The 25,221-nt window shown below is 41.0% G+C and overlaps 2 protein-coding genes across 5 annotated transcripts in view; one reads left to right on the forward strand and one right to left on the reverse strand.

Moving 5' to 3' along the window:
• pdcd6 (programmed cell death 6) lies at positions 1 to 25,087 on the reverse strand. 3 transcript variants are annotated; one of them, XM_008438677.2, is made up of 6 exons: positions 14,748 to 14,995; positions 10,351 to 10,412; positions 3,408 to 3,452; positions 1,877 to 2,035; positions 1,215 to 1,324; positions 1 to 867 (listed from the first exon to the last, which is right to left on the reverse strand). In XM_008438677.2, the coding sequence occupies exons 1-6, from the start codon at positions 14,828 to 14,830 to the stop codon at positions 769 to 771; spliced, it is 558 nt and encodes a 185-aa protein (XP_008436899.1). In that variant the 5' UTR covers positions 14,831 to 14,995; the 3' UTR covers positions 1 to 768. The 3 variants fall into 3 exon arrangements, with proteins under 3 accessions (XP_008436899.1, XP_008436900.1, XP_008436901.1); XM_008438678.2 differs by lacking the exon at positions 14,748 to 14,995 and adding an exon at positions 25,057 to 25,087 and having other exon boundaries at positions 593 to 867; XM_008438679.2 differs by lacking the exons at positions 10,351 to 10,412; positions 14,748 to 14,995 and adding an exon at positions 8,731 to 8,967 and having other exon boundaries at positions 593 to 867.
• Positions 16,119 to 25,221, forward strand: part of rec8b (REC8 meiotic recombination protein b) — a 16,355-nt gene continuing 7,252 nt past the window's right edge. The window contains exons 1-6 of one of the 2 annotated variants that reach the window (XM_017301984.1): positions 16,119 to 16,345; positions 16,531 to 16,613; positions 17,453 to 17,595; positions 18,171 to 18,246; positions 22,808 to 22,925; positions 24,673 to 24,748. In XM_017301984.1, the coding sequence (XP_017157473.1) occupies positions 16,328 to 16,345; positions 16,531 to 16,613; positions 17,453 to 17,595; positions 18,171 to 18,246; positions 22,808 to 22,925; positions 24,673 to 24,748 (514 nt within the window). In that variant the 5' untranslated portion in view covers positions 16,119 to 16,327. The remainder of the gene's footprint in view (positions 16,346 to 16,530; positions 16,614 to 17,452; positions 17,596 to 18,170; positions 18,247 to 22,807; positions 22,926 to 24,672; positions 24,749 to 25,221) is intronic. The other variant, XM_008438680.2, reaches the window with a different exon arrangement.

The raw sequence follows: 25,221 nt of genomic DNA on the forward strand, positions 1-25,221 counted from the left end.
TTGGAGGACCTTTTTTAATAAAAGATTTCTTTTAATATTCGTGTTATTTTTTTGTACACATTTTAAGGCATCATGCACAGAAAAAAAAAGCCAAACTAAAGGATATTATGCTCACCCTCTACCAAAAATCATGTTCTAGCATTAAATATTTGCTGTTAAAAATATGTTCATACAAATATGGCATGTAAGCTGGCATGTCAGTGAACCTCAAAGCAGAGCGCCACCTGCTTTCACAGTTTTTGTAAACATGGCTTTGAGCAAAGAGGGCAGAGGACAAGTCAAAAGAAAGGGACGGCATGCTTCAATACGGGGCTTAATTTCCCTGAAAAGCATGCAAATTATATTTACAATGTATTATTTTACTCAACAGAAATATCTTTCTTCAATCGCTTAAGTTTAAGACATTAAAAATGTGTCGACATTAAACAGACAGACTAACAGACAGATGAGACAGATGTGTCCATAATTGTCCCAATACCATGGTCCCCAACATGGACCTGTTCAGATTTTGTCACCAAACAAAACACTACAAGATTTTTTTTTTTTTTTTGTCTTACCATATCTCAATCACTTAATTTTATTTTATTTTTTCTAACTTTAAGATTACAGCTTCTTATTAGACTCTCCAAATCAGGCTGAGACTAGGTTTAAAAGAAAAAAAAAAAAAAAGAAAAATGTTGTAGTGTCCACCCTGGCAGACATCCAGAGGGCGCCGGGAGCTTTGGCACAGTCGTGTCCAGTTGTGCTCTTCTGAGGTCTTCTTCTGCGTTATACGACGTTAAAGACCATGGAAAGATATTGTTCGTAAGACACTTGGATCCAGCCGTCCTGGTCTGTGTCATATCGCCTGAAAACGTCAGTCAACCTCTGCGGAGACGACAGAACGGCCACGTTAAGCGAGCTCAAACGATTGGCTACAACGGCATCTTCACACACGTCACACAAAATCGCCACAAACCACAAAAACTGGAACTGTACACTTCTAGAGAGGCATGTTATTCACTTATGTGCTGCAACTTTCAGACCATTTAAAGTCTGTTGTGTGATTGTTTAAAAACAGCAAAAATAAAAAATAGTTCTAGTGCAAAACTGTTTTTCTTGTAGCTTTCAGCTTTCAGACCAGACCCTTTGATTAAAATGTGTAAAAACAACAGGAAAACATTTGTTGTGAGGCAGCATCACAATCATTTGCTTCAATTGTTTTTATCTGTTACCTGTAATACAATGCAACACTGGATGAAGTCATCAAAGGCCACCTGTCCCTTCCTCTGCCGGTCAAACTTCTCTATCAGAGTGCCGTAGAACTGGTCTGATAGACGATAACCTGCAATGCAACAGTGGTAATGATTCAGAGGCAGTCTCCATTTGTTTTTTAACATTTTAATGTAGCTTTTTTTATATATATATAATAGATGTTTGTTTTTATTTTACTTTAGACAAGTTTTAGATGTAAGGTAATCAAACATTAGATCAAACAGCAGGAAAAACTTTCAGTGGATTATCCGGAACATTTTAACAGGACTGCGTTAAAGCAGACCGGTGGGTTTTGGCAGCGACTGATGAAGGTTAAGACACTAACATTTTATACTACCAATCAAGCTACATACAGAAAACAAGCAAAAGGTTGTTGTTTTTTTGTTTTTAAATTTGCCTCTAATACTTAAGCTGAAGAAAAATGTTTAACCTAAATGAAAGATTAACAGAAAAAGTGGGAAGTAAAGAACACCTCAGACAAGGGGCAAGTGTAAACCGAGGTTACGCTCTGCAACCCTCCTGACATGCCGCTGCCTGTACGCCATGACAGATCGCCCAGCAGTCGTAGCCCTCCACCAAGGCCAACAAATTCGAACTACTAAAAGCATACTTTGCTGCTCACCAAATCCGGTCAGTGCCTGTTTGAGCTCGTTCCTGTCGATGAAGCCCGAGTTGTCCCTGTCGTAGGTCCTGAAGATGTTCTGCCAGTCGGTGATGTACTTCCACACGCCGGCGAACTCGTTGAAGTTGACGCCGCCTTTGTTTTCCCTGTCAAACATGGCTGAGAGGAGGGAAGTGGAACTGGCTTAGAGGCATTTTTCAGACTTCAGGTATTCCTCATGCTTGAGGGTTTTCATGTTTTGTCCCCCTTTCCTCCACAAACTTTAAAGGAAGTGTGTGACAGAGCGACACAAACTAGCGCTTGGTTGCAATATGGTGGAAGGAAGCATAATTCTTATTGAGAGTGGAGGGTCACACACACACAAAAATGTTAGTAGCAACTGACTTGCACAAGCTCAGTGTCCCCCTGCATCGCCGCCGACTTGCAGATATTGATTTTGGTCTATACTGATTTTTTTTTATGTTAAATATAGTGACGCTAAATATAGTGACAAAGTTGCCAAGTTGGCGACAGTGGGGTGACCAGGTGGGGTGACCAGGTGGGGTGACCAGGCGGGTCTTTTGGTCAGCCCTCTCTCACAACAGAGCAAAATGAGACAATGGCTGATTTTCAGAACTTTGTGGAAGTAAGTATCAACCAATATCAATTGGCCATCTGATTTATCAGTGCACCTCTAATTTTAGCTATATACCTGCTGCAATGAGACTGACCTAAACAATTTTATAATCTCCTCAACATGCCATCAACTTCTTGTTAATGAGCCATTCTCAATAATTCTCTATTTATTTGCTTCTTTGTTTTGGTCCGTCACACACACAAAAAAAATTAGATAAAAGGTGTGACAAAATATGAAAAAGTTCAAACGGTGTGAATACTTTGAATTGAGAGACAGCGTTGCATCTCTTCAAATTAACAGGAGGGTTTAAATAGTGTGTTTTAGAACTCCTGCTACATAAGTTACGAAGAAATAAAACTGCTCCAAGCACCACTACTCCCATTTCCTCACTCTCATGCGGATCAATCCAATTACCGCCCAACAAAGGGAGCGTTATCGCATGATGTGCTCCTCGCTCCAAGACCATAAAACAATGGATTTACTGCGCTCGGTGCAAACGGGAGGAAAGAGACTTATAGGGATTTACTCTTAAAGCTACAACACATCAGGAGATGAAAAAGTTCAATAAAAGAAAAAGGTCGCTTTCTTTTGCATCTGTGCCAAAGCATAATCATCGAGGCTGCGACTACACTGCAGAGCTAAAAAAGTTTGCAACCCGAGCCTCCAAACTCTGACGAATCGATACGTGGAGTCTGAGCCAGCGTTCCTGTTCTGCTGCAGGCTGTGCTTTCGGCTCCATCTTATTGTCTGCTGCAGTTTTCTCACCGGAGCACCACAAAAGATAAGTCTGTCTGTGTCCTCGCGACTTAATGGCTTAATCTGGTCGCCGTGACGCGGCGGGGACAGATAAACAACTCAAACGGTCTCAGCAGGGGGAAAAAAAAAAGGTTGGCGTCGCCGTCAGCAGTTACTTACAGATGATGGAGCGGACCGTCACCGGGTTGAAGGGAGTCCATGTGCCTGGGAATCGAAAAGCAACATGTTTACAATCACAAGAAAGGAACAGAGCAAAAATAAGGAAGAATGTTAATGTGACGTAGAAAAGCTGAAGCAGATGACGCAATTAATGCGGAGATTGATGATTAACTTTAAGATCATCTTCAGAAATATTTATTTCCCTCATCGCTGCTCTCAAAACAAATCACAACTTTGTCACCATATTCCAGCCTTACTTCTTTTAGGCGTGTCATTGTCTTATGAAAAGTTACCATCAGGATGGCTGTCTGGCTGGTGCAAAGCGTGGGCTAATTTATGATGGTCTTTAACAAGTTCACATGTTTTGTTTTTTGCATAAACAAACAATTTGCCCATATTTGAATCACAAAACAGAATATTAATGACAGACAGCCAGAGGGAATTAAAAGGGAAGCAGTGCAGAAGTACTTTAAAAGTGCATTCTTATTCTGGCCAGCAGGGGAAGAAGGAAATAAATAAAACTAAAATCTGAAAGTCATGTCTTTCATAATTGGTAAATTAAAGTTAATATAATCTGTGTGAAAAAAATAAGTTGTTAAAAGCTGTTGTCTAGAGAACCCAAATAATTTGTACACTTTCTGTAATTCTTTTTAAGATAGAGGAATAGAAAGAAAAAAACTTGAGACAACGATTTGTGCATTAAAGTTATTTGCTTTGATGCAGAGATGGAAACTGGACATGCTCCTTTAATTCCATGATTCCCTTGCATCTAATAGTTTTTTTAAGCCTAAATTTTTTTTTATAAATTTGAATCAGCTTTCTGCCCTCTTTAGAAAAAAAAGAAAAAAAGAAGCCAGTCAGGAAAATCCCCCTCTGCACATCTCTGATTGTTTTAGCTTCCTCTGCCACTTCCTCCTCTTGCTTTAGCTGTTTTTTTTTTTTTTTGTTTTTTTTTTAAGTAAAGTAGTGAAGAGTTGTGCATCAAACAATAACCGAACCACTAACACCGAAACCCTCCTGACAGAAGCAGAAAAGTGAAGCATTCATCAAATGACCACAAAACAGATCAAGAGAAAACCCTGAGTTGGGTGGCACATTGAAGCCACCACCCCACACACACACACACCAAACCAGTTATTTCTTTCTCCAGAGGTCCATCTTCAATCACAGAAAATAAAACCGTCAACTCTCAAGTCCCTGCAACTTGTACGGGGGTCTAAATCTTTGCTGAGTCACCACCTCTCTTTGTCGCAGGGCAGCAGTTTAATAGCAGAAATAAAGAAGAAGAAAGTAGAAGGATAAGAAGATAAGCTTCTCAAAAAAAAAACAAAAAAAAAAAAGGGAAAGCAAGACTCATTATTAGTCATTGTTACAGTAGCTGGGAGCACTTCATTTCATTTTGCTGACCTAAGAGTGCAACTTCAAATTTTACCCTCAAACCCTAAAAGTGCATGGAAAGAAACAAAATGCTGCTCCTGCTTTCTGCACTGAGCAAGTCTGCAGAGAGAGATAAGAGCCGCTCATTTGAATAAAAAGCAGAAAGATGCACTCAACATTCACCTTGATCTGATCCGAGGTTGGAATAAATGAAAGGACTGGAAAAGCTTCATGTTACTCCAGGAAACAGGTCATTTCTTCTCTCTTCGTTTGCTTTGTTTTATTGATGAGGAGAGGGAGGCTGTTCTGGGATCAGCCCTGAGGCTCAAACTGGGTCTTGGACCAGAATCGAGACGCTTCTTCCCCCCCCCCCCCCCCCCCCCATCTGTGGGAATGCTGATCATGGCTTATTGTGTTTCACTCTCTGGTTTTATTTAACCATAGAAATATATATATATTTTTTCTTCTTTCCCTCTGTTTGGAAGACATCAAACCTCAACAGTGTACTCATGAGTAGTGAAGTCTGTAAATCTTGATTAAAACGGAAAGTTAGCTCCGTTTTTATGGGCCGTGCTAGCAGTTTTACGCTGCAGTTACAGCGGTTCGCTTCAAAGGCCCGGAAATTCATTTCCAGCGATGTGCAAGTCCGTTTGGCCCCGTGAAACAAGAGAGGAAACAGGAGGAACAAATCACTTTTTAAAACACCTGGCTTTGCCGCCGGTGGCGGGACGCTGGCTAAATTAGAAACTGCTACACCCACTTCTCGAATGTTCTCAGGAGCAAAGTGACCGTCTTCCCTGACAACATTTCTCAAGTCTGTGGCATTCGCGGAGAGGAATCTTTCCTCATTCCTCTTTGCACAATCTCTACGTCATCCAGAGTCCTTTTCCTTTTTCATCTTTATCTCTTCAGCTCACCCAACAAGCTTTGGAGATTGAAAGAAAGTTAATTTTAGGGCTGGAAAAAATTATTGCTGTAATCGCTCACTCTACTGATTCTTCTGATTAAATGTGTGTTTTGTACAAATCTGACTTAATTATTGCTCTGAGTGTGTTATTTCAACATATGAATACTCCATACTCCATTTAAGGATTAACTGATTACCAAGTTAGTTGACGATTATTTTAATAATCGATCAATCGTGTTTAGTTGTTTCAGGCCCAGTTCTTCTTGATTTGGCAACAATTAGGAAGCAGGGCTGCACCGATTGCCAATTACCGATCGTTAAAAAGCCTGAGCTGGCAATTCCGATTTTGGCTGATATCAAAAGAAGTTTACATTTTCTTCTGCCACAAAAAGGTGATATTTTATCCCCTACCAGCCCATTCCTTCTGTATGCATGTCTTGATCAGAGATCCGATCCTCATTATTATTTCTTTGTTTCTATTTTAATACAGAGGATAAAAGAGGGACGTCAATCATGTTCCAGCGATGGAGCCGTCAAAAAAAATGTCCAAAGGCAGAGCCCCGAACAAGCTGCGACCTTTCCAGCTACACCGGCTCTTTGGCTCACAAAGCCGAGTACACAAACGTTTCACGGCGGGCGCAAGCTGTGAGGTCACCAATGTAGGCTGGATAGACTGTGGCTGTCGAGAGAGGAAGCGGAGGTGGGGGGCAGTCCAGTTTCAGTGCGAGTCTCCCTCTCTCTCTCTCTCTCCAATGGGAAGCCGGGACAATCCACCCTCTGTCCCGTCCACACACTGTGCTCTCTGACCCGCCAACCCAACAGCCAGCAGTGAGGTGGAGAAGGAACGTAGGAGGTGAAGAAAGAGGCAGCCTGGTGGAAAAACAGAGCGCTCCGACCGCAGTGTGTACACAAACGCATAACGGCCCCGTCGGAGCTCACTGAGAAGCTTGTGCTTACACGCTTTGCATAAGCAACCACACATCGATATACACTTTCCCAAACAGATCTTAAATGTTCAACGTTAGACTTCACAAAGTAGTCACAGAACATGCATGAGCCACATCCTGTCAGACCGGCACAGACGTGTGACTGAGGGGTAAAAAAAGAGACAAGTCAGGCTTCAAAAAAAGACAAGTAAACAAAAAACTAACAAATCAGCCTGTTGAGAAAAATTCATACTGCTAAGTAATGAAGAGCGGCTCTTACAGGGTCTTCTTAAGCTCACATTAATAATGACACAGTCACTGCATTACCTCCAAAAGGATTAGTAGTGTCCCGACACAACTTTTTCACTTCCGATACGATACCGATATTGTAGCTTTGACTATTGGCCAATACCAATATTGATCCGATACGATGTCAGCATGAATCATACACACTTTTATTACTTATTTTTTAAGTGTGGATTGTTAGAATAGGCTTGTTCAAGTGGCATTACTCAAAGACCAATAGTCAAAAGCAATAGGTATGAGAACAACTCATCCATTATTAACCAATGGGTCTGCATGTGGGATACAAGCGCTGCTGAATAGAAATGCAGATAAAAGCAGATTGCTGTTATGTTGGAGATTTTAGATGCAGGTCGATATAATCCAACACTTGCTTGTCTGATATCGAACCAATTTTCAATAACAATACCAGAACAAGACACTCTTAAAAAAGAAAAAAAAGCAAATAACCCATTGAGCACTTAAGCTAGCTGTCGCTCCACATGAAAAACATCAGCACGAGCAAAATCGAAGGGGTTATAAGGTCTGTGGCTGGAAAGCAGATACTACACTGTCTGTTTGGAGAGGTAAGCTGCTCACAATAACAATGTTATTAAAGTTAATAAAATCTATTATAGTGATGGAATGCAGAGCGTTACACAAGCCGCTGATTTTATTAACTTTAATGACGGATTTCATAGCAACTCTATACGTTTGAAATTACTCAGATCAGAAGCTTTATCCTAAGCTTCTATCTGATGGATCAGCTAAGGAAAATTTCCCCCCAAAATACAATCCGTGCCTTCATTCCAGCATCCGCCATAGTGCCAGTACATTATTTACTTGTTGGTTCGCAAAGATTTATTTATTTATGACTTTCTTTGTATCTCTAAACAGTAAGTTACTGGAGGGCAAGTTGGGACCAGTAAAAAATACATCAAAACATCCCCAAACTGCACAACGTCGCTCTCTTTTTCACTAAGGCTCAAGGGTTCACACGCAATTGTTCAACTCTTGGCCACCGCCCTGCTACCCTGTACGCTCGATTGATTCTAAAACTCCGACGCGGCCAAGCGGCACCGCATGGTGTCTGCAAGTCGGTTCCTTCTGAATCCGAGTCACGCTACGGCAGCAGCGGTCAACAGCTGTGGTTTATGACAGTCATGATTGCAGGACGCCCGTAACAACCCTGGTGCCTCGCGTCGTCGGCTAAAGAAATGACGGAGTCCAACTTTATCTGGCTTCCTATTCTTCAGTCAAACTGACTCAAAAGCACATCAGATCTTACAAACCGCTGCTAATGTGCGAGTGTAAATGTGAAGACTGCTGAATAAGCTCCTCGAGCTGTGCCGCTCGGCCAGCTCTCCCCGTCAGCAGTTTTACCACACTGCTGTTTCTACACGCTTACAGTAAAGAGGACAGTAAATCTGATTGCATATCTGCTCTCTGCTGCGCAAAGGCAAGTCAGCGGAGAGATAATAAAAACTAAATTGCATAACATATACGTTTTAATGCGACAATTGCAGATTCAATATGTAGGCCATTGTGTCACAGCCTGGACTGAGGAAGGGAAGAGAGGAGATAGAGCAGAGAGATGCTACATATTAGCAGTTGACACACAAAAAAAAAACTATCTTTAGGAGAATGCTAAGCTAATGTGGTTCATAACACACATTCGACGTCGAAAGGGTCATTACAAAGGATCTCCAGGCTGAATGATTTCACATAAAGAAGCAATTTTAGAAAAAGACAAATACTACAAAGTTTAATTGGTACATAAAAAACCGTTGAACAGCTTTTACAAAGCCGTAACAAACGGCCCTGCCCTTACAGTGTCGGTGGCTTTAGCGAGAGCTCTGCAGGACGGGATGCAGCGCAGCGTGTGTTCGGCTTCGTTGGCTCCGTTTCATGTCACAATGAAAGTAATGAACTGGCAGAGGAGTCTGGGCCGGGAAGCCTGCCGTTCACTCTGCAAGGTGCACGCTCGGTACTCACAGAACTGACACGCACACAGACAGTGCCGAGTGCCCAAATGGACGGGGGCGGGGGGACCTGAACCTTGGCAAAAGGAAAACACGAATATCTTCTTGATAAATAACACCAGCCTGTGCCTTCATGCACAAACGCACACTTAAACACTAATCAGTATGCTGAGCAAGAGCCACCGCGCAGCCTGATAAAGCGTTGTTTCACTGCTGCTTCTGGATTCAAGACTCAAATAAATAAATAAATAAATAAATAAATAAATAAAGGGGTTTTGACCCCAAGGTGAATGTGTTCAACAATCTTTCAAAATTCAGATATAAACTTCTTAAACAAAAGTACTGATTAAACAAAATAAGGGCTTCTGGATTAATGATATCCTAAAGTTTACCGCATTTCCATCCTGCAATCTCATTCAAACCAAGGTCAAGAGGAGGTGTGGAGCAGTGATGTGTGGTATGAAAACAGGCAGTTTTCCAGTACGCGCTAGTCAAGCCCCTACTCTCAGAAGAAGCGAAACAAAGTCAGTTTATCTGCCAACAAGATATGTCCGTCGTTCAGCAAAACCAGCTGCGTGGTACTTAAAATCTCAAGTCCTGAATAGTGACTGACCCTCCATCATTAGCAGCTCTGATCACCTCACTGATTACTTCCATCCTCTTTTAAACTGGAGAAGTGTTACACCGCTGCCCTTTAAGCACCACCACCTGAAAGGTAATACATTTAAAATGCAACGCACGTTTTTATTTTTTTAACAGAGAAGATATTGAGTTTATTTTAAAGATTATACACGTTTCTGGAGAAGTGTTACACCGCCCAACTCTGTTGTTTTTTTTTTTTTGTCAAACTAACCATCATGTAATGTAAACACAGGGGTCGCATTTAGCTGCTCCAGAACTTCTTGTAATATTTATCTGTTCTCTACCAAACGAGACAGCAGATTGACATTAAGCTCAGGTTTACTTGGGCTAATGAATCAGGACAATGATCCACAAGGGAAATCAACAAAATGAGGATATTGGTCATGGGAACATTTATTTTATTAACACAAGCAGACGCAACAATCAAATGTTGGACCTCCAATGACTTGGGAATTAAGGTAGATCATAAAATTGGGAAACACACATTTGGTTTGCCGTTTATGATAATAAAAAATATACTCATGCTTCTGACTTCATATCCCACTGTAAAAGGTTTTAATGGCCACTACCTAATCCGTTTCATTCTCAGTTTTATCTCCAGAGCTTTTGATATTTCAAGAACAATTGAAGTGTTTTCTTTGGAAGCTTTCATCCCCTTGTCTTCTATACAGAGATAAAAATAAATCAACACCTCCAACCCAGGGATAAAAATACCAATCCTGTTCCCTTTTTGTCCCTACAGCTCGTCAGCCGCATTCATGTAAACAGCGGCAGAGATTTCAGGAACGAAACGGGGAGGGACACGTCGGCAGCACATCAATACGTACCATTGGACAGGGCCTGCTGAAGCTCAGAGTCTGAGATCACTCCACTCCGGTCTTTGTCAACCCTGGAAAGAAAAGAGAAAAATCCACAGATTAGCCCCATCTACTTTACCCTCTTCACACCCACAGACACCAGAAGACACAATAGCAGCTGACATCGGCACCCGCCTGTGGAAATCTGATCACACTAAGCGCGTGCCAGTGTTTCAGCAGCCCGCAGGAGTGAATGGACTTCTATGATCGGGACAAGCTAGAAAGCTCGTCAGGGAGAGACTGGCTTCCAGTAAACTTGGAAAGCAAAGTGAGGAAGAACGCTGACTTGCTTCGTTGCAGACGGATGTCGTCTGGTGCAACCGGCAGAGTCAGATTTAAAAAATCTCAGACAGTCAAGTTGATTTTATATGCAACAACAAAATCAAAAGTGAAAGCGGACAGAGGGGTGCATAGATGAACTTTTATTACAAATATCAGTGAGTTGTTGTTTTTTTTAAGGTTTTCTTCACATTTTTGTCAAGCTCTCAGTACATTTTTGTCGCTGTATAAAAAAGAAAAAATACAAACTGTAGTATGGATTTATAGTAGACATTTATAAAGTTGTAAATGGACTGGACTTATGAGAGATTGTCAAGTCATACTCAATTTGCGCACATTTAGATCAACTCGGTCATGGCAACCTGGAATCTAACCTGCAGTCACAAGAAGTGCAAAAGCCAAAGTAAAAGAAATACATTTACATTTTGTCAGTGTCCTTTTGGAATTATTGAAGTGAAACATGTTCCTTTAGTCTGTTCCTAGTGGCAGACTAAACCAACCTTTACACTTAGAGCTTTATGCCTTGCCACATAAAGATGGTGATGATGTCAACCATTGGTAGACCCAAGGTTATGGTTGAGAAACATACAGGCGGAATGCAATATGATGTCTGCAACCCCCAATGTATACAAGTTCCAGTGAAGAGACTCTTACTCAACAGGTTTTTCAGCATTATTTAAGACAGGTACTGTCTTAAATAATGTGCCATAGCTCGAAGCACAAGTTTACAGAGTTTGTTTGCATTGGAGCTACAGTAGATGTATACTTTACACTTACTGCTGAAGAACAGAAATCACAGGCGGAGAATGGGGGAAAATTCACATCAGGAACGGTGTTTTCTTAGAAGGCTTAAGAAACCGTTACTTAATACTTTGTGACTCTGGAGTCTTCCTCCAAGACTCAGAGTCATGAGGACGGATAATGACACATGAAATGGCCTGACACTTTTAATCGAGTTTAGTCAAACATCCAGTGACTCAGTCGTTCCTTAGCAACCTGGACCTGTTGACGCAGCGCTCCCTCGGCAAACATACCAGCAGAGAGGAGCAGCGAGGGGGAGAAGACGGGAAAACCCTTCAGCGCTCACACACTCACGCACACTCTCACAGGACCGGCCCACCGCCGACTGCTTGGGCTGAGGTTTCTGCTCCCAGCTGCGGTATATAGTATTTCTGAAGCCTACGTGGCCGTCTTTCACACGTATACGTTTGTGTGCAGTTCCCACCGCTTGAATTAGGAAAACAAACACAAACCTGCTCCGTCAGCTTGGTGGAATCAGAAATTTTTAAAAAAAAACAACATCTCTGCAGGTCAGAGTAAATGAAAGTTTTGTCACAGTAAAGGTAAAGATCGGTTGGGTTGGCGCCAGCAAAGGAGGCGCCCATCCTCTCCTGAACACTGATCTACTCAAAGAAGCATGTGTGTGTTTGTGTGTCACGTTCGGTGTGTTTTCTCCCCCACCTCCCAATCTCGGCAGCTCATTCTGCCTCAGGCAAAGTGACCTCGCAAGTCAGGGAAGGAGCGAATTGAAAAGCATCATTAAATCTCCCTCTTCCCCCGAAGAACAGGCACCATCTGGAGTTTCCATCCCCGCTGCTGTCAAGCGCAGAACCTGAATCTAACAAACCAAACCAGGACAACACAAAAACACACAAAACTGAGTCAGTGAAAACTGCTCAGATTTTTCTTTTTTCCCCTGTTTCACTTTTTCCTATTAGGCAACATGTCTGAGGAGCAACGCCCTTTCTGCTTTCCACACGGAAACTCCAAAGAAAGAAAGAGAGAGAGGTGAAGTCACTGGTGGGGAACAAAAAGATCCCAAACTTCCCCAACTTCTACTGCACTAACAAGAACACTTTCTTCTGGTTCTTAGACAATAAGTAGCCACTGTACATGATCAGCATTCTTATTCCTGCACAGCAACAAATTCCTGTTGTTGATTTCAATGAAAGGCTACTTGGAGACATTTTTGCCATTCCGTCATCAAAGCAGAAAAAATAGAAACATGACTCACACAGTATTACTTCATGGAGCATTAAAAAGAAACTTGTATGAAGCCCAAAATAATAAACAGAAGTTCTAGATATTGCTATAATATCTATATTAAACATGCTACATACCCTATGCTACCATTACTATCAGAATAGAAATCTCCTCTGATGGCTGATGATGAGCGCCATTTCATCAGTGGATGAAATATGAATGTATCTCGTGTCACCGCCATGATTTTTAATGACTCATCGCAATGACAAACTTATTCACATGCTATTTTGATTCCATTCCTTAACACCGCAATTTCAAAAAAATAGCGTTTTTCCCCCAACAGCAGCAGATCATCGAAAAAGCTTTTCGCACATTTGTAATGGAAACGCAGCTACTGGCTGACTGAAATGCTGTCTTTTATGTCTTTCAGCCAGCTGCCCAGTAGTGCGCAGCAACAGGTGGGCGAGAGGCAGAATGGAAATTCCCAACCAGAAATATTTTCAGATGAATTTAGAGCTGACTTATTTAAAGTCATTTAAAAAGTGGGAGTAGAAATGTGGAAATCCTTAAAATACCTCGATAGTGGTAACCAACCCATGTCCAGTCATGACACCAAATAGAATAAAAAAAAAAGTGACTCATTGATGGGTCTGTATGTTTATACGACACAGATCGGGAGGCCTCCCATGGCTCAACGCTGCTCTAACGACTCCGATCACATGACAGGGAATTCCAGCGCAGCTCAGCCAGATATTGATCTGCAGATGAGGCAGAACATGTGGGAGACAAGACTGAATGCACTCATGACTGTCACACCGTTTGTGTTTGACATTTACTCTTGTTATGCCTTTGTATAATTAAGTCGTCTTTAGAAGTCCTGTTTCTTTGACAACAAACCTAGAAAACTGGGTTTTGGACAAAAATTCAATAGTCCTCAATGAAAGCTCAGAAATCCAAAGTTCTGCATTCATTTATTGACATTTTTAAAGAGTAAATACAAAGATTTACCCAGAATCCTTAGCAGATGTTTCTGCAGAGGTCAGGAATTTAAATCTGAAGCCTGAATAAATACAAACCGTAAGAAAATCGTGGGGTGGATGGATTACTTACTCAATAAGTTTGGGGAAAACAACTTATCCCGCTCTGGAAAACACTAAATTCACGCTGCAGACTTTCCCATTTTTTTTTTTAGACCTATAGGTTTCAAGAAGCAGCAGATAAGAAACATCCAGGAGGAAACCTATGCATACCTCACACTGCATTATTCTGAAGTTCTGCTCCACACATGAATAATTTGCGAGGGCTGGTTCAAACCCCCCACCACCCCCCAAAAAAATGCCTGCAGCATTTCAGTAGTGTTGAAAGCAAATCCTCTGCAGTATTACATAACTTCAATTATTACCAGGGGCCAAACCAATCAACATGTCCCTGATTGCCTGCTACTATGACTGCCACAGCTGCTGACACACATTTCAGCCTCATGACCATCAAGAGCCTCGTCAGCAGCCTCTCTCTAATGTTCTCATACGTACACCACATGTAACACATGGATTTACACATGCCCTTTTGGAATTAGTACTGATTTTTTTTTTCTCTCAATAGTATTTATCAGGTACGTTAGTATGAATAAAGTTGCCAGGTAAGAACCGGGGGGATGGCGTGGGGGAGATGCCTTCAAGGACTCCTGGAGGTCCTTCAAGCCCCGGTTTTAGAGCTCCTTCTGCTGAAACCAGCTGATTGTAAGTTTAGCATTAAACAGTTGTGGCACTTAAAACCTTCTGTACTGTGATCAGCTGAGTGACGAGTCACAGCCACAGGCTATGCAGCTCATGAAAAGGAACACTGCCGTAGTATTTCCTCCGCTGGGTCACGAATTTCCCCGAGGACCTTTACTATGAACCAAAAGCAGAAGAAACGACCGGAGAAAAAGACACACAAAAAAACGCACTGTCACTGAAATAATTTGGCGGAACCACCACCCAGTCCGCCTCTCTTCCTCTTCCCGCCTCTTACGACAGCAGCGAGTGCTCACTGCGGAGCGGAGTGAGAGAGAGAGAGAGAGAGAGAGAGACAGGCGGCGGAACGAGCCGTGTCTCCGCACTCACCTCTGGAAGATATTCCACAGGAAGCTCTGGTCCGGAGGAGCGTTGATATGCGGGGGGGCTCTGTAGGGGCTGTGATACGCCATCTTAATAAGAAAGCTCTGTCACAACAACAACAACAAAAAAACTACAAACCACAGCAGGCCAAGTACAGACTGTGCGCTTCCCTCTGCTGTAGTTTCGCTTCTTCTCAGCTGCTTCAATCAGACTTCAGCAGCAGAGCTCAAAGTGGCTGCCCACTCCCGCACAGGGGCGTGGCCAATCATTCACCGCTGCCCATACGGAGTGACGTCACTACGCCCTTCTCTTTCAACTTAAAAATAGCAACCGTAAACGCTGTGAACCAATATTTCCATTTTGAATAAAGTTAATGAAGGATATTGTGAAACACTTAAAATACATACATAGTATGTGATACATACATGTAGTATGTATCGCATACTATGTGATACATACTACATATTTTGGTATCAATCTAATACTAAGTAAAAATAAAGGCAATTTTACTAACAACAAAGCCGATACCGATACTTTTTATTTATTATTATTTAGATCTGATATAAAACCAAACTTCTGACATTCTTACAGGTGTTTTTGAGGTTTTTTCTTTAAATTGTTTTGTTAAATGTGCCTACAAAATGCTCTAATAATATATTATCACGACAAATAGAAACAATAGAACAACAAACAATTCTCTTTATAAAACAAAGTGCAAAAATTAGAATTTGAGAGTAAATAAAAACAAAATTCATGATGTAATGTTTGACTAAACTGTTTTAAACTATTTTTTAAGCGTACAAAATATAATTTGAATCTGTTTGCAATGATGCAAGAAAGCATTTGGTCATATATTTACAGAATTGTACATGATTGAATTTTATTTAATTTACCATACAAATCTATTTCTGGAAAACATTTAGTCCTGTTTGTCTTGTAATGTGCCTTGAAATGACATGCGTTATGAATTGGGACTTTATAGAGGGAATTTAATTGAAAGCAGCCAATTAGTGGGTTATGTATTTATATATTTGCTGAGAGCATTATGCATTTATTTATTTATTTTTGTCTTTTGTTAAATATAACGACAAAGAAACAAATTGAGGAAAAATTCTTTGAGGTAAACTGGGGATCACATCCTGGAAAAGTTTTGAGTTTTCTCAAAACCAGTGAAATGGATGCTGCTGGCCTGACAACATTCGGTATCATTGTAATAAACAGATGTGTAGAAAACAAACGAAAATGTTGAATGTGGTTTTACCAACATCACTTTGGCGCATACCAACGACTTCTCTTAAAAACGTTGAAATGACTGTTATTTTTCCATCAATTCTATTCTTATTTAATATGCCTGGTCCTGAACGCACCACTATTGTTTACTTTCAAACCGAGTTCCTTCCTGAGAGCTGATTGGTCGGTACGGATCCTGACGCGGGAAAGTGTCAGCACGAAATAACACGTCGCTCCTGAAAGTTGTCCTGTGGAGGTGAAATTGACCAACTTCGGGGATTGTTTTTTTTTGTTGTTGAAAAGTGATCGTCTTACAACATGTTTTACTACCCAAATGTTCTCCAACGCCATACTGGATGTTTTTCCACAATTTGGTAAGTTCAACAACGCCGAGTTATTTCATATTAGCTTGTGATGGAAAAATAAAGGGAACTAACAGCAGATAACCAATAATTTCCTCAACGAAATGCATATAGCTTCTGAGCTAGCTAATCATATTTTAGATGAATCCAAAATATTATATTTTAGATGAACATTATATTTAGGTTATATTGTGTAGTTTTTGCTATTCAGGCTAGCAGCCACTGGAGGTATCCGGGTCACTCGCAGGGAGTTCCTCAGGGTCAACGTAAAGCGGACATGGTAAGAGTGAAATTAGTATTTGTTGCTCTAGCTTCAGACTATTAACTATTGGTTTTATATTAGTTATATTTTTTTGTAATGAAACATAAAAACAAGAATAACGTAAAAACATCTAATTTTAAAAGCAAAAAAAAAAAGCTTCATATTTGAGCAAAAATATCGTGGAATAGAACATAATCTGAAAAGTGCGGCATGTCTTTCTTGGTATGTCTTCACCAGCTTAGCAAATCCAGAAACTGACCACGTTGTCCATTCCTCTCTGCAAAAACTCATTCAGAATGGTTCGATTCTGGTCCGAATGAAATGTCTTACTTCTTCTTCTTGTGATGTGCTTTGATTGAACTAATTCCACTGTTGCTCAGACATGGATGTGTTGCGTTGTCCTGCCGGAAGGTGAACCTTCGTCAGTCTCAAGTCTTTTGCAGCCTCCAAGAGGTTTTCCATATTTAGCTCCATCCATCTTCCTGTCAGCTCTGCCCAGCTTCGCCCACCCCAGCTGAAGGAAAGTCATTACGACAGCATAATGCCGGCACCACAACATACCGCAGTCAGGATTTTGTCTTCGGGATGACGTGCGTCGTTAGTTTGTCTTCACTGGTAGCGTTTTTTTGCTTGTAGATCGTTTCATCTGACCTTCCTCTAAAATGTCTATGTTTCTTGCGGCTATTTTCCCACGACTTAAACTTCTTGTCAACATATTCACCAGTTCACCTTTACTGATACTTTGTGTTGGTCTACGATGTAAAATCCCAGTAAAATATATTGAAGAGAGTATTGTACCGTTTTGGAGGTGGGTGTACTTTTTGTATATCTGACTACTTTTTGTTCATCCCTCGCAGCAACGATATCTTGGACTATGTGACGGGACAAGTTCCTGCTCTGGAGCCCAACCAGTCCAGGCCTCGCTTCTCCCTCTACCTGTCGTCTCAGCTGCAGTACGGCGTGGTCGTCATCTACCACAAGCAGTGCGCCTTTTTGCTCGGTGAGATTTAAAAAAAAAAAAAAAGGATTCCAGCACATTTTGGCGCCGGCGCTTCGCACGTTTTCTGCCAAAAGCATCTTTTGCCGTTAGTCACAGGAATGCTCAGGAAACACAAACAGCCCTGCCGTCACACATCTCGCCTCCTGACTCACCCTGATATAGCAGGATGCGCAAACCAATATGGTGCTGATGAGAGCAGGATCGGTCTCGATTTACCGACACCGATCCCACATCCAAGAAACATGCAACCCACGCTGCTCTCTCAGTTCGATCGAAGCTGTGAAAGACCAGCATCATCCGAAGGCTTTGTAGTATGGGTCGCTGTGTTTGTGGGAGTCGTTGCGTCTGCCCCGCCCTGACCGTATTGTTATTTGACTGAGTTATTTTGTTTTCTTTTCTTCTGTACACTTTGTGATCGTCATTAAAACCATCGTTTTGCACTTCCAACCCTGGTCTGACCGCGCCTGAATCTTCACCATTAAAACCACCACTTCACAGCTGTTTCAAGCTGTGCACGTGAGAAAACTTGTAACCTCTTTGTGTGTTTTTCTTCTTTTTTTTTTTTTTCCTTTCAGAGGAGGTCCAACAGACTATCGACCGCTGGCTCCGCTTTAAAAGACGCGTCCAGATCGACCTGGCTGAATCCGACAGGTGAACATCCTCACAGCGAGCCGTGAGAAGAGACTCAGGGTGTCTGTGCGACCTTAAAACGTCTCAAATTCATCAATATAAAATTAAGGCCTTATATTGTCTTAAATTAATTATAAAAAAGATGTAAGTGCCTCATACATTAATCACAGGTAGGCCTGTCGCGATAAACGATAAATCAATTAATCGCACGATAAATGAAACCTATCGAGCTCATTTTAATTATCGGCTTTATCGTCTCTTCCTGCCGTTTTTTTTCTTTCTGTTGATGACACTGAATGAAAAAGGCTCACCTCCGGTGCTCTCCACTGACCCTCATTTCCTTAGTGTAATGTCCAGCGCACACTACACGAGTTGTCGGCCCATTTTCAAAACCTGAGAGACACATTACCCGACAGAAATCTAGGCATAACGGTTCGATCGGGTTCGATCGTGCTGTGTGGTGTCCAGCCACATGGGCACAAAATAATGGCTACAAGTCCAGTTAACTAATTTTAAAACCAGGCATTAATCAATGCTTTACTASMATCTACCTGTGATGCATGTGGTTAGAGTCAGCATAAAGTCCTGACTCAATAAAAATCATTATAACCTATTTATGACACGTTAACGAAGAACAGCTGAAAACTTACCGGGTTTATCAACTGCGGTAACAATTTGGCTCCAACTTCTTCCTTTGTCATTTCTATATTCTTTGCACGACATGATGTATAAATATTAATGTTGTTTCCGCATATCATTTCCAATGTCCCAAGTGGAAATATATGAGAAAAAAAACTAGAGCGTGAAAGAGAAGCCAATTCAGATAGAGCAATGAAAGACCTGGAGGAAATTGACAAACCGAGAGAAGATCGAGATGATATCTATGAACCAATGACAAAAGAGTTCATATTTCTGCAAAACACCAAAGTCAATTTGCAGGTAGGGTTGGACCAGGTGAAACGTTCATACGAAGAACTCGTTCAGAAGTATGAAACAGATGTTTCTGATCTTAAAGCCCAAGTGGAAATATATGAGAAAGAGCTAGAGCGTGAAAGAGAAGCCAGCTCAGATAGAGCAAAGAAAGACCTGGAGCAAATTGACAAACTGAGAGAAGATCGAGACGATATCTATGAAACAATGACAAAAGAGTTCACGTTTCTGCAAAGCAGCAAAAACAATTTGCAGGTGGAGTTTGACCAGGCGAAACGTTCAAATGAAGAACTCGATCAGAAGTACGAAAGAGATGTTTCTGGTCTTAAAGCCCAAGTGGAAATATATGAGAAAGAGCTAGAGCGTGAAAGAGAAGCCAGCTCAGATAGAGCAAAGAAAGACATGGAGCAAAATCAACAAACTGATAGAAGATCGAGACGATATCTATGAATCGATGAAAAAAAGAGTTCACGTTTCTGCAAAGCAGCAAAAACAATTTGCAAGTGGAGTTTGACCAGGTGAAACGTTCAAATGAAGAACTCGATCAGAAGTACGAAAGAGATGTTTCTGGTCTTAAAGACCAAGTGGAAACATTTGAGAAAGAGCAAGAGGGTGAAAGAGAAGCCAGCTCAGATAGAGCAAAGAAAGACCTGGAGCAAATCAACAAACTGAGAAAAGAGCAAGACTTTATCTATGAATCAATGACAAAAGAGTTCACGTTTCTGCAAACCAGTGAAAACAATTTACAGGCGGAATTGGACCAGGTGAAACGTTCATATGAAGAACTCGATCAGAAGTACGAAAGATGTTTCTGGTCTTAAAGACCAAGTGAAAACATTTGAGAAAGAGCAAGAGGGTGAAAGAGAAGCCAGCTCAGATAGAGCAAAGAAAGACCTGGAGCAAATCGACAAACTGAGAGAAGATCGAGACGATATCTATGAATCAATGACAAAAGAGTTCACGTTTCTGCAAAGCAGCAAAAACAGTTTGCAGGTGGAGTTGGACAAGGTCAAACGTTCATATGAAGAACTCGATCAGAAGTATGAAAGAGATGTTTCTGGTCTTAAAGAGAACCAACCGGACCTCCTCAGAAGTCCGGTTGGCTTCTGAGGAGGATTTCTCAGAAGAAATGATAGACTTCGCTGGAGGATCCATCCCAGAGAATTTGGAGAACATGCAGGATGGTAAAAGAAATAAACCAAAGCTTTCGATTTGGAAAAGAATGCAAAACTTTATGCGTTTGAAGAAATTGAAAAAAGAAAGAAAAGAGTGAACTAAAATCAAGAACATCTTGCTCTAGCCATCCTGCCATGCGACACTCCGTCATGAGGAGATTTAGAAAGGCCAGTTTTTTCCCTCCCATTTACCAACTAGAACAGTGTTTCTCAACCCTGGTCCTCACCGCCCCGCTGCTCTGCATGTTTTAGATGTGCCTCTATTCCAGAACAGCAGGTTCAAATGATTGGATTGCCATCAAGTACTGCAGAAGCCTGTTAATCGCCCAGATATACAATTCAGGTGTGTGACAGAAGGGAAATACTTAAAACATGATTCCCTCCTAACCCAATTCAAAAAAAAAAAATTCAAACTTTAAGATGAATTTGAAATAGAAAAAAATGTGAGCAGCACAGAGATGCAGTGGCTAGCACTGCAGCTGCACAGAGAGGATGTGTCACATCTTTGCTGTGTGGAGTTTGCATGTTCTCCCCGTCCCTGCGTGGGTTTTCTCCAGGAGCTCTGGTTTCCCCCCACAACCCCTAAAACATGTAGGTTAGGTCAATTGGTCAATGTAAATTGCCCCCAAAAAGAGTTTAAGAACCTGCAAGAATTGGTTTAAAAAAGTCACCTAAGAGTCATGTGGCATCAGCACTACATCTAAGACTGTTCCTCACCCACCCGTGGCTGCTTCCTCTACATCAGCCCTGTTTCAGTGGTAGGTGGCGCAGAGCCTCAACAACACATAGCTCAATATTTATAGCAACCTATTCATTTAAGAATTACCATTCTTCTTGTAATTGTAACGATTTCTGTTTATTTTCTCACGGTTCTTGTAGTTTTATGGTTTGTCCTTTATTTTACCTTCTCTACTCACTTTTTATCTTGCACTTGCACATAAAAAGTGAGTAACACTTTTTATGTGCATAACAAATGAAATGTAGCTCATTGTGCTGCGTTTAAATCTGGAATTTACAAAAAGGTTGACAAAAAGATCATGCAGTGGCTTTTTTGTTTATTTCAGTGGGGCTGTGGATAGAGTGGTCGTCGTCTTGTGATTAGAAGTTTGTAAGTTCGAGTTCAGCTTCCTCCTGCCACATGTCCAGGCCCCCCTGGACAAGGCCCTTAGCCCCTAGTTGCCTACCGACCTGCTTATCGGTGTAAATGTGTGTGTGGGTGAATGTGACTGTAGTGTGAAGTGAAGTGCTTTGAGTGGTCAAAATGATTAGCAAGGCACTACATAAATTATCATTTATTTTCTTTGATAAATCTTGTGTTTGTTTGTTTTTTATACCAAACATAAAAAAGCTGATTTAAAAAGTTTTTACGTCTTCAGGGTCCCGGGTGTTAAATTAAGGTTAGAATTACATCTGTACATAATATTAGCTGATAATTGTAATCATAGTTTAATACTCCGGACCCTGAAGAAGTAAAAACTTGTTCTATCTGGTTCGTTTGTTATATAAAAAAACTGATTTTATCAAAAATGAAAGGAACCGTGTGATCTTTCTGTTAGTCTTTATTGAGAAAAAAATATTCAAGATAGCATAACAAATTTAACCAAAAAAAAGTGCAATTTAACGTGAAAAAACTGAGTAGAAAAGGTAAAAAAGAAGAGCAATCTGTAAAACTTAATAAGTAGGTTTTTTGTTTTTTCAAGTAAACTGATTTAGTTTATCAGTTCCAGTGTTATGTGTTCTTTTGAAAATAAAGTGTATCTATCTATGGCAGGAAATCACATGCATTATTAGTCATTTCCATTAAATCAGTGTCAAAAGGTCTTGAAACAATATTATTGTTTATCACAATAATTTTTTAGACAATTGTCCAACAAAATTTGTTATCGTGACTGGCCTAATCACAGGTCTTAAATTTTGTCTTGATGGACTACTTTGTCTTGTACATTGTAAGTAATTTATTTTTCTTATGGGACTTTTCTGTAAAGCAAACGTTCCGAGTCGCATCGCACATTTTTATTGCTAACTAGCTGCTAACATACCCTTGTTAGCTAGCACTTCTGTTCAAAAAAAAGCTTGGCACCATTACTGTAGAAAGTATCCCATTTTCTTTTGTACATTTCTGTTGTGATACAGGCCTTAAATTTCACTCATAATGGTCTTAAAACGTCTTGATTTTTAGTTGGTGAAGCTCGGCTGTCAGAGGACGTGAAGAGCAGGCTGTAGAAATGAGAATATGTTTGCTTTACTGACGTGTTGATGGATGAACTGAGCTCCTCATGCAGGGCGCTTCATTAATATTTCATAAGCCACGATATGGAACTGAGGCGGCGTGAGATCCTTCATGTCGTAGCTCGTCCTTTTTTTTTTTTTTATTATTATTCCCCATTGTTCTGCAAGTAAATCTAGCACCACAGGTGCGTTAGCGTCTCGTGGATCCGAAGTTAAAAGTGGCTCCTCTCCGTCTCGTCCTCCGGCAGGATGGCTCTGGATGTTCCCGACGGCCTCAACATGATGGAGGAGGCCGAGGGAGCTCTGGACCCCTTCTTTGGTCTGATGGCGTCCCACCAGCTGCCCAGCCCCTACAAAATAGTCCTGGTACGGTCAGCGCACACACACACACACACACACACACACCGCCGGCGCTTCGTGTTGTTGTTGTGGCTTCTGTTGGCTCTGCCTGCAGCGCGGCACATAAAACAGACGGACATCTGCCAGCACAGTGAGCTGCTCCTCATGTCAAATATTTGGTGTGTAAATATTGGCAGGTTTGGACGGAGGTGGCAGCGTCGTGTCAGGAGCAGCGTTGGTTATATTTGCAGAGCCTTCTGAATTCACGCCCTTGAACTTTAACACTATTTTTTTTTTTTTTCACTCCATGAACCTCAAACTTTTACATATTTTACGTTCTTGGGACGTAATGCTTAACGATTATAAGATAGTTGGGAGGTGAGAGGATAAGGAAGCTTGGTTTTTAAAAATCTATAAAGTGTGGCGTTCATCTGTATTCACCCCTCTTTACTTTGATACACTTAAATAAAATCAAAGTGAGGTCTTGTCAGTAAGTAGAACCCACTGGCGTGTATTTTAGGTCTGAAATGATTAACCAGATTAATCGATTATTGAAATACTTATCCACTAATAGTAGTTGGTTTATCGTTAATACAGACTCAAAAAAAAAAGAATATATTCAGAGCACTAACTTAGTCCAAACTGATTTAAGATAAAATAAAAAATCTCTGTCTGTAAATATTTGTTTTAACCAAAACTCCACAAGTCACCTGGTTCAAACTCACTAAAAGAATGCAATGTTGTTGCATTTTAGGCAATAAAATATTTATTTTCTTATTTAAAAAAAAAAATGAATCATGTGTTTATTTTTATGAAGGTATTTTGTTCTATTGAGTGGAAAAAATACCAGAATCTTGAAATGGAAATGCAGAAACCCTTAGTTACTGTTTTTAAGTCCAAATATGAAGCTGAAATGCAGACAGTTAGATCATCCATCCATCCATTTTCTTACACCCTTGCCCCTCAGTGGGGTTGGGAGGGGTGGTGGTGCCTATCTCCAGCTAACGTTCCGGGCGAGAGGCGGGGTCACCCTGGACAGGTCGCCAGTCTGTCACAGGGCAACACAGAGACAAACAACCATGCACACACACACTCACACCTAGGGGCAATTTGGAGAAGCCAATTAACCTGACAGTCATGTTTTTGGACTGTGGGAGGAAACCGGAGTACCCGGAGAAAACCCACGAACATGCAAACTCTATGCAGAAAGACCGGGACCGGGAATCGAACCCAGAACCTTCTTGCTGCAAGGCAACAGCTCTACCAACTGCGCCACTGTGCAGCCGTACAGTTAGATCAACATCTTTATAAAGTTAATACATTAAAAGTAATAGAATATTCTTACTTTGTTTCCTTGTCATGTCTCTGCACTGTTATTCCATGTCACAGTGGCGTTTATCTCCTGAGCCATCGTTTTATTGAACCAGAAAGTGCTTAGTAAAGCAAATCACTTCTCTTAAGGTGTAAATCCAGACGTCCGGTTCTGGTTTCCTGACTTGTTTTGACCCAGACAGTTGTGTTCAGAGCAAATGATGGTGAATGATTGGATAATTATTACAGCCACGATTTTAGTTTCCAATATTAAAACCCAGAATTGTTAGATATTAGTCATTAGAGGGTGAGCTTCTTCACGACGCCCAGAAAAATGTTTTCCTCTCCCCCCTTTTTAACACTAACCTTATGTTTAAAATGGCCGCAAACACACAGCTTTTCCACACAGCTCCAAAGCAAACAGATTTTCATTTGTCACACAGTTTGTTTTTGTTACTTGTAGACAGAGTTTGCGATTGAGGATTTGGTTTCGCAGCACTCTGCGGTGTCCAGCCCCACCAACGAACCAGACAACAACGGTGAGTTTTTATTGAGCTATATTTTGCTAATTTAAAAAATGAAAAAAAAGTTTCCCATAACTCTGTTGCCGTTGATAGATTAGAAACAGGAAGTCACAAAGATGTCAGTATCTTCATTAGAGACCAGCGTCTGAGGGATAGTTAGCACATTTAGCAGGAAAAAGCAAAGCTACATCAATCCTAAAGATACAACTGCTTTTGCCTTTGTTTCCTGATGTATGGAAATAAAAATGACTTCCTGATTCTCTTGTGTATAAATATGATCAGTAAAGAAGAGAAGGGAAGTAAAAAAACATCTTCAAACTCACTTTTTGGTGAACTAAAGGTTGAATTAGTGAAGTTCTGCTTAGTCTTCATCAGAGGTTTTTGTGTCGTTTCCTTCAGTCGTTCTTGGTGCAGCGCCACCTCAGGCGAGGGGGTGGAACAGCTTTTTCAAAGGTTTTTGTTTGTCTGACAGCGCAGCATGAAAGCAA

Source organism: Poecilia reticulata, linkage group LG20 (genome assembly GCF_000633615.1).
Source record: "Poecilia reticulata strain Guanapo linkage group LG20, Guppy_female_1.0+MT, whole genome shotgun sequence".
In the NCBI taxonomy this organism is placed as follows: domain Eukaryota; kingdom Metazoa; phylum Chordata; class Actinopteri; order Cyprinodontiformes; family Poeciliidae; genus Poecilia; species Poecilia reticulata.

Bases quoted from the DNA above. Each gene is read 5' to 3' on its own strand.
- pdcd6 (XM_008438677.2), bottom strand. From the start codon at position 14,830: ATGGCGTATCACAGCCCCTACAGAGCCCCCCCGCATATCAACGCTCCT. The intron at 3,453-10,350 runs GTACGTATTGAT...TTCGATTCCCAG, and splicing joins TCAGCAGGCCCTGTCCAATG to GCACATGGACTCCCTTCAAC. The intron at 2,036-3,407 runs GTAAGTAACTGC...CCCTCCTCTCAG, and splicing joins GACGGTCCGCTCCATCATCT to CCATGTTTGACAGGGAAAAC.